This window comes from Capricornis sumatraensis, chromosome 4, assembly GCF_032405125.1.
Source record: "Capricornis sumatraensis isolate serow.1 chromosome 4, serow.2, whole genome shotgun sequence".
In the NCBI taxonomy this organism is placed as follows: Eukaryota; Metazoa; Chordata; class Mammalia; order Artiodactyla; family Bovidae; genus Capricornis; species Capricornis sumatraensis.
Window position 1 is genome coordinate 22792146 of NC_091072.1, and position 9794 is coordinate 22801939.

Genomic DNA, 9794 nt, shown 5'->3' on the forward strand with positions numbered 1-9794 from the left:
CTACACTCATCAACTCTCATAGCCAGGAAATGATTGTTTCTATCTCTCCTCAGTTTTTCACCCTGTAGTATAAAGTCATTTCCTTTGTCTTGATTCTCTGCAGCTGGGTATCTCAATAGCAAAGTGATATTATTTTCCACAAAATGAAAAACAGAATAAGGTCGTATCAGCCATAGAGATCATGTGTAATACTGGCCATAATGATGGACTCCAAGATGCACCATAAAACAGGTTGGCAGCTACACCTGCTGTGCTGAAAACACAATATTTTGATAGCAATAGCATGCCCAGTTTGCTCAAATAAAAGATGTTAACAGCCACATATTTTCATGTATTAGATGGCAACAGTTATAATGAAAGTGAAATACATTTTGTGCAGATCAATAACACTCCCCAAACAACTTACACACTATTTACTATTTCTTACTATAGTAAGGCAAGTGGTTTTCGGTATTCATGCTAGAAATAGATGTACTCCTAATGTACCAGTGAAAACATTAAATTGATTTTATTTTTTTACTGATCTAATGTAAGATGATTACAAATTATTTCACTTTTCAACTACATATAACTTAATCTAATGTATAGTATTCAGGACTGCTAAAATCTGCATATACTTTAGTAATTTGGATTTTTTCTAAACCATTATGAGTCACTGCATGGATAGAGTATGTTACTTTACAAAAATTATCTTGAAACAATAATTACAACCTTATATTTCCATTTGTTTCAGATATGCATAAATAGCTTACATAGCTAAAGGAAGGATAGCCTTCTGTTTTGATTATAAAAAATAAAACGTGATTTAAGAAATAAGAAGAGAAAGATATGCCTCAAATAAAAGCCAAGACTCCTATAGAAATAAACTCCTTTTCATTATCCCAAGGAATATGTTGACATTTACATTTTGGCCAGCTGGGGTTCAAATTAAATAGCTCCATAGGTAACAGAGACGGCCTGTGTGGATCCTGAGGACAGAGATGACTGTTTCAATTATTTTCCTTGATTGGCTTACCAGCTTTGGCCTCAGCATGTGGCAAGGTATTGGGAGGCTGATGCATGAAGCCATGTAATCACTCATTTAAGTTTATTTCCTTAATTAATTTAAACATGCTTCAGAAATGTACATCTCAAAATTCCTGCAGCCTGGTCACTGCATAGAATCAAGACTCCCTAAGGTGAGAAAGTTGATCCTATTTTTCATGAACTTTTAAAAGATGTCTTTTAATGGAGAAAAATAATGGTTAAAAACTCTAAGACTTGGAGAAAATTCTACTCTTCCTCTAAGGAAAAAAAACAAACAGTTTTTTAAGAAAAATGATGTTGAAGAAGTTGCTATTAGCAACTGGGAGGAGAGGGTGAGATGTACGGAAAGTGTAACATGGAAACTTACATTATCATATGTAAAATAGATAGCCAATGGGGAATTTGCTGTATGGCCCAGGAAACTCAAACAAGGGCTCTGTGTCAATCTAGAGGGGTGGGATGGGGCGGGAGATGGGAGGGAGTTTCAAAAGGGAGGAGATATATGTATACCTATGGCTGATTCATGTTGAGGTTTGACAGAAAACAACAAAATTCTGTAAAGCAATCATCCTTCAATAAAAAAATAAACTAAAAAAAAGAGCATAAAAAAATCTGCAGGGGTGTATACATTGTCCATACTGTGTGATATATGAATTGTAAATGAAGCCCAGATAATGATTAAGTAAACATAGGAGAAGAGCTCAGAAGAACAAAAAGACTACAGGTAGAGCTGCTGCTGCTACTGCTAAGTCGCTTCAGTCGTGTCCGACTCTGCGACTCCATAGACAGCCCACCAGGCTCCCCCGTCCCTAGGATTCTCCAGGCAAGAACACTGGAGTGGGTTGCCATTTCCTTCTCCACTGCATGGAAGTGAAAGTGAAAGTGAAGTTGCTCAGTCATGTCCGACTCTTAGCGACCCCATGGACTGCAGCCCACCAGGCTCCTCTGTCCGTGGGATTTTCCAGGCAGGAGGACTGGAGTGGGTGCCATTGCCTTCTCCGGCAGGTAGAGCTCTACAGGTAGAGCTAGTGAGTGTCAAATACTCACAAGGTTGTTTTTTTCCCCCCGGAGGAGGGGGGTGGGTACGGGGATGAGGCAGCTCCTGAGACAGCTCCATAATGGTTCAAATGTGTTACCAGAGCCTCATAAAGCTGTCATTCTGCTAGCAGCCTCCAACTCCACTTCTAGCTATCCACAGGCTCACAGGCCTTGATCAGCAACACTGAACTTGCATGCATGTCTAGGAAGCACTTATTTTCTCCAATCCTAAAACACATTAATCCTGCCCACCTCTTTGTCTTTCATTTCTTTTCTTGCAGGCGCACCTTTCAAAAAGTGCACTGTATTGGAAAAAAATGGAAACCTTTGCTCAGCTCTTTTTTCTTCGTGAGCATATGCTGTTTTATCATGATTTGCAGAATTTTACTGTTTCCTCTTTGGAAGCTTACGCCACCTGCCCCCCAGGCTCCTACTGCACACAACCGCAGTGCCCTACACTGTGGACAGATGCTGAACTCATTTTCTCTTTTGAGATTCTATTTCTAGTTAGAATTAGGTATTAGTGAAGTCAGAAAGAAACTACTCTTGCTAAATCAATACACAGCAGAGTTGTTTTTTTTTTGTTGTTGTTGTTGTTGTTTCTTTAAGGCAGCCCCACATAGGAAGATCAGTGAAGTTAAATAGCCAGCTTTACCTGCACCCCTGAGGATACAGAGTTCTAAAGAATAATAGCAATTTGGTCAGCAAAGAAATATACCTGCTTGGATGTGAAGATATCTGAAGTCTCTAAGCAAAGGCAAAATGGTTTAAAGGCAGAGTAGAGAAATTTAAGAATTTAGCCAGTAAACATGAAATGGGCTAAACTAGATTTTGTGGAAACAGCTAATTTTGTCTTATCTGCAGAATGGATAAGATATCCTCAGAGGTTTACTGTTCATAGTCAAGACTCAGGCAAAATTCATCTATGGATTATATAATGGTTTGGCTAATTATTAATTTTCATAAGATAGCAATTTAATTTCTAGTTTATCTTTTATTTACCATAAAAGATGGTATCTGATAAAATAAGATACCATGCTCTCTGATAAGGTAAGATTCCCATCTGATGATAATTATAGACATTGTTCCACGCAGCCCAGGAAAATTTCAAGGTTTAGATTTGACCATGCAGTATATTATCTAAAAAGCAAATATAGAGTGGTATATAAAGTATTTCCAAGGAACTTATGATTTACAATATTAGTTTTAATGTGAAATATTGTTTCTAAAAGCAGACTAATTTCTTAGACTCCCAGGTTTAGCAAGCAATTCATGCTGATCAATTAAAAGTTTTCTAACATCCTAATAAATCAATATACTATGCTGTCTCCTGCTCCACACCCTCCACTCTCAAATGGCAGGTAGTAATATACGTGTATTATAATTACATTGAATGCAGTCATAAAATATCACATGACAGTCTTCAAAATTCCAAGACAAACTTGTAAAGATTAAGATGAATAACTTTCAATTAAAAACTAATAAATCTATATCTTCCTTGAACCAAAGCAATAGTTATTAAATCATGGTGGTACTTACCACAGTGAAGTTCATCACTTTCAAAATCCAAATTGTCATGGCTAAGTTAACTATCATGGTAACCAACAGCAGAAGGACAAAGAAGTATAAGCACCTCTTTCGCCATCCATAAATTCCCACTGGGTAAAGCTGTGCGTTCTCAGCCTTTGGTAGGTTATTCTGTTGTGTTGCTAGTATGTATTGTTCTCGCGTCATCTGAGAAAAAAGGAAAAGAAGCATTCAAAGATAAAGTCAATGACTCGTTAAATCAAAAGGCACAACATATCTAAGAATAATGGGCAGTGGGTCCTCATTAAGATGAGTAATGAAAATTAATTAATTTGTTTAATTAACATTACAAGGTTGCAAACCCTTCAAATTCTTATCATCGGTTTTGATTTTTGGAGTTATTTAACTCCCTGTTATATCTCTAAAATACAACATTCTAAGATTTTTAACATTCTTAGATACTATATCTCTAAGATACAGTATTTCCAGTGGGATTTGCCCAATCTTAACACTAGCTTTTCTCTCAGGAATCTGTGAAGATTCTCAGCTCTACTTCCATTTGCCTAAAACCCAGCAACTTTATGATCAGCTGTGCTACTCTTGGAATAAGTTTCACCATTTTTGTAGTAGACAGGCCAACTGTATCATAATGCATTTTGGGGACTTTATCTAAAAACGCAGGATATAATTATCCTGCTTTATTATGTGCTTTAATAAAAAGTCAGTGTGTTTGGAAAAACCTATGGAGAGAAAATCACTTTTATTTAGAATTATATAGATGTGCTCAGTGCTCAGATGCTCAGTTGTGTCTAACTCTTTGTTAACCTACGGACTGTAGCCCACCAGGCTCCTCTGTCCATGGGATTCTCCAGGCAAGAATATTGGAGTGGGATGCCAACTCCTCCTCCAGGAGATTTTCCCAGGGAGGATCAAACCCACCTCTCTTATGTCTCCTGCATTGGCAGGCAGATTCTTTACCAATAATGCCACTTGGAAAGCAACTATGTAATTAAAACATATTTTTAGAACTTTGTTGATTATTTATTTTGGTTGCATTTTGATGAGATATCAGTATAAAATTGATCTCTGCATATTCACTATCCTGTAACATAACATGTTGATATTAGGAAAAGTCAGTTCTGGAAAACAGGATATGATATTCTTTAGTGGTATACAAATTTAGGTGTTAAATGAATTTTTTCGAAGAGCAAATACATTATTTACTGTCTGATACAACCTACATAAATGGATAAGAAATGTTAATGCATATGTACTGGGTGTACAATTTTCATAACAATGTATTCATCACCTGGAGGATGGAAATTTTAATTTTTATAAAATATGATTTTCTATAGGACAATAGTTGCTCAGCTTATTTTTTTCTTTTTAGGTTTTTCTCAGATTTCTTGTGCATGCAATAAATAATGACTACATCAACAGAAATACTGCTGAATAAATCATACAACAATTAAAAACCACATTAATAAAGAATCAAAATTATTGGTTTAGTCCCAATATATAATGTGAAATTATTAATTTATGATATTTATTGAATCAATCCTATACTAAATAAAATGTTGAACTGTATATTGAGAAATGCAGAAACCCCACGTTATATGGCTTTTTCCCATTTTCTTTTTATTTTAGAGCTATAATTTCAAATTACATTAATGCACTGTTAAGTATTATCTTTCCAATGTTTTATGAGTGATATATATTAGGCTGCTGCTGATAAATCACTTCAGTCATGTCTGACTCTTTGTGACCCCGTGGACTGTAGCCCGCCAGGCTCCTCCATCCATGGGATTCTTCAGGCAAGAATACTGGAGTGGGTTGCCATTTCCTCCTCCAGGGGATTTTCCCAACCCAGGGATCAAACCCAGGTCTCCTGCATTGCAGGCAGATTCTTTACCACTGTTCCACTTCTAAGTAATATAATAAAAATGGCTTCTTATGTTAAATTATAACTTTACATGTATTAGAACTAATGTGACTAAATGATTAAGAACAAACTCTTTCATAATATAAAAAATTACCTTTTTTATTGTCATTATTATTATTTGAGTTAATCTTTAACATTTCCTTGAAAGTACCAAAAAGCTTTACTTCCTAATTCCAGTTAGAGGGGTGATGTCTAACTTACAAAATGCTACGAAATGTAAAGCTACATAACAGGTGACAGCATACCACAGTAATTCATTTTGCCTAAAGATGTTGGTGGAGCTTTTATAGTTCTGATAATGGTTATGATTACAAAGTAGAAAACTTAGGAAGAGGATAAAGGGAACACTAGGGACTGCCACAGTTAAAGGGAAGACCAGGGAAGAGCCTTGTTCTTGAAAAGAGGGAGCACGGACATGACAGGGGAGCAGAAGAGTCCAGAAGTCTGATCGTGTCCAGCTGACAAGAGACCATCCCCTGTGAAGCTGGTCTCTGAAGTCAGAGTAAAACAATATGAGTATTCAGACCAGCCATTGCCTTTAATCTCACAATGCAGCAGACTGCCTTTTTAGAATATTCTATTCCTACAAATCCCATTTAGACATGAAGGTGAGAATACCATTCGTTATAAAAGAAATGAGAACTTAATAAGTCTCTGAAATAAAACAAATACACATTACAAAGAAAATAGTCCTTCAGTAACAAAATTGATTTTTTGGGAAAACAACAGAAATTCAGTATATATACATATCAAAAGTCTCTAACAATTTGAAAAAGCAAATAGCATACAAAAGGCCAAGAGTAAAGGTTGTCAAGAGAATGAAAAATGTGTTAATTAAAACTTTTATCAATTCGAGAAATTCTAACTTTACTTAAGAAAGTATCACAGTTTTGCAGTTTATTTCATACCAGATTTTATGTCTAATAGCATTCATTAGAATCAAATAACCAAGTCTTAGTTAATGTCAAGGAAGTCTTCAGCCTTCTTGGATTCCAATGTTTATCAGTGTTCACATTAAGATAAATGCATTTACTTCTGTCCCCTTTAATTCAGGGCTTCTCTTGTGGCTCAGATGGTAAAGAATCCTCCTGCAATGCAGGAAACCTGGCTTCAATCCCTAGGTTGGGAAGATCTCCTGGAGAAGGGCAAGGTTAACCACTCCAGTATTCTGGCCTGGTGAATTCCATGGACTGTATAGGCCATGGGGTTGCAAAGAGTCCAACTTGACTGAGCGACTTTCACTTTCCTTTAATTCTGGGGAAAGAATGTGAAAGTGTTAGTCACTCAGTTGTGTCTGACTCTTGTGACCCCATGGACTGCAGCCCGCCAGGCTCCTCTGTCCACAGGGATTCTCCAGGTAAGAAAAAAGAAAAAAAAAAAGAATACTGGAGTGGGTTGCCATGCCTTTCTCCAGGGAATCTTCCCAACCCAGGGATCGAACCTGGATCTCCTGCATTGCAGGCAGATTCCTTACCATCTGAGCCACCAGGAAAGCTCAGGTCAGGGAAGGGATGATTTAAACCTGGACTTTGCTCTTGTTTTTACAAAGAAACAGGTTTTCAAAACGTGAGTACAATTTCCAGCAAGATGTTATGAGGTTAGATGAAAGACGCATGGGTCAATAGAACCAGCTGCTGTTGCTGCTAAGGCTCTTCAGCAGTGTCTGACTCTGCGACACCATCAACAGCAGCCCACCAAGCTTCTCTGTCCATGGGATTCTCTAGGCAAGAATACTGGAGTGGGTTGCCATTTCCTTCTCCATAATAGAACTAGACCTTGTGAATTTTTCAATTCCATGCTTTTTCTCGAAAGGCATGGAAAATACGGTTTTCAGAAAGGGTTATTTTGTTTAGTATTTTTAACAACTTAATGTATAAAGACTAGAAGAGAATGAGTTAATCATTAATCACTAATGACTTAAACATAGTTCATCACTAATAACTCACCTCTGGAGAATTCTGGTAAAATCTACTTAAGCTGGATGGAATGGGAGAGAAATTAGAGTATCAGAGTCCATTGGCTATTATTCCCCTGCCTCACAGAAGGGGATAACAGTCCAAAACATTAAGTCCAAGGGAATGATATAAATATTCTAATCTACATGACTTATTATTTAGTTGTTTTGTATATACTCAGGCCAGGGCACAGAATTTGAGACTCCAGGCAGAAGTAGGCCTTTATTTGATAAAATATTTTTTTAGTGACAAATATGTGTAGGTAGAGTTCAAGTTTGCAGCACTCATGAATTTCAGATAGTTAGGGAAAATACAATAAACAAATAACATATAAATATATAAAATAGCACATCAAATAGTAATGTTCTTTGAAGATGAAAAATACAACAGTATAATGGATTCATTATACAAGTAATGAAATATTAAATAGTGATAGAGGCTATGAAGATAATATGCATGGTGTTATAATGGACAGGAGAGGAACTACTTTAAAAGTAGTAGAAGGAGAATGCCTCACAAAGGATGTAACAGATAAGATGAAACTAAAATGATGGCTATCTTCTATGCAGAAAATTTCAAAAGATCTTTGATGATCTATTTGAAACCCTAACTAGAAAAAAAAAATGAAGAAGTGGAGAGTATGGACATTTTTTGAGGAGTAGAGAAGAACAAAAGAATGGGATTTCAGATGCGAATATGAAGTCTGTTGTCAGAGTATTAAATCAGGGACCAGAAAGAGTTTATCTGAAGGATGTGAAGTTGCTCAGTCATGTCTGACTCTTTGTGAGCCCATGGACTGTAGCCCACCAGGCTCCTCCATCCATGGGATTTTCCAGGCAAGAGTACTGGAGTGGGGTGCCATTGTCTTCTCCAGGGGATCTTCCCAACCCAGGGATCGAACCCAGGTCTCCCACACTGCAGGCAGATGCTTTACCATCTGCGCCACCAGGGAAGCATCTGAAGGATATGAGAGAGAAAATGGAAAAGCAGTGAGGGTACTTAAATTGGGGCCGATAGTCGAGGTGACAAACCTGGGATACTAGCTGAGTTGTGCATTCTCAAAGATGTGGTGGACAAGGAACTAGTGTCAGTGACAAAAGATCAGCCAGGCAAAAAGCTTCCCTGATAGCTCAGTTGGTAAAGAATCTGCCTGCAGTGCAGGAGACCCTGGTTTAATTCCTTGGTCGGGAACATCCACTGGAGAAGAATAGGTTACCCACTCCAGTGTTCTTGGGCTTCCCTTGTGGCTCAGCTGGTAAAGAATCCACCTGCAATGTGAGAGACCTGGCTTTGATCCCTGGGTTGGGAAGATCCCCTGGAGAAGGGAAAGGCTACCCACTCCAGTATTCTGGCCTGGAAAATTCCATGGACCGTATAGTCCATGGGGTCGAAAATAGTTGGACATGACTGATCAACTTTCACTTTCAGGCAACTGGGGGCAACAAGATGGGAATACATTTGTTGTTGTTTAGTTGCTAAGTCATGTTTGACTCTGTGACCCCACTCACAGAAGCATGCCAGGCTTTCCTGTCCTTCACCATCTCTCGGAGTTTGCTCAAACTCATGTCCATCAAGTTGATACCGTCCAAACATCTCATCCTCTGTCTATCCCTTCTCCTCTTGTCCTCAATCTTTCCCAGCATCAGGGTCTTTTCCAATGAGTCAGCTCCTCACATCAGATGGCCAAAGTACTGGAGCTTCAGCTTCAACATCAGTCCTTCCAATGAATATTCAGGGTTGATTTCCTTTGAGACTGACCGGTTTGATACTCTTGCTGTCCAAGGGACTCTCAAGAGTTTTCTCCATCACCACAGTTTGAAAGCTTCAATTCTTTGGTGCTCAGCTTTCTCTACGGTCCAACTCTCACATCTGTACATGACTGCTTTGAAAATCTCTTTTAATTTCGTGGCTTCAGTCACTGTCCTTAGTGATTTTGGAGCCCAAGAAAAGGAAAACTGTCATTACTTCCACTTTTTCCCCTTCTATGTGCCGTGAAGTGATGGGACTGGATACCATGATCTTAGTTCTTTTATGTTGGGTTTTAAGCCAACTTTTTCACTCTCCTCTTTCACCCTCATCAACAGGCTCTTTAGTTCATCTTTACTTTCTGCCATTTAGAGTGGTATCATGAGGTTGTGATATTTCTTCCAGCAATTTTGTGAATTTCTTCCAGCAATATCTGAGGTTGTGATATTTCTTCCAGCAATTTTGTGAATTTCTTCCAGCAATATCTGAGGTTGTGATATTTCTTCCAGCAATTTTGATTCCAGCCCAGCATTTCTATGCAGAGATGTACTCTGCATATA

At 37.9% G+C, this 9794-nt stretch overlaps 1 protein-coding gene across 2 annotated transcripts in view; it reads right to left on the reverse strand.

Moving 5' to 3' along the window:
* The window catches only part of SGCZ (sarcoglycan zeta), a 420641-nt gene extending 416843 nt beyond the window's left edge, over window positions 1-3798 (reverse strand). For both annotated transcript variants that reach the window (XM_068971226.1, XM_068971225.1), the window contains exon 1: window positions 3604-3798. In XM_068971226.1, the coding sequence (XP_068827327.1) occupies window positions 3604-3798 (195 nt within the window). The remainder of the gene's footprint in view (window positions 1-3603) is intronic.
* Between the last annotated feature and the right edge of the window lie 5996 nt (window positions 3799-9794).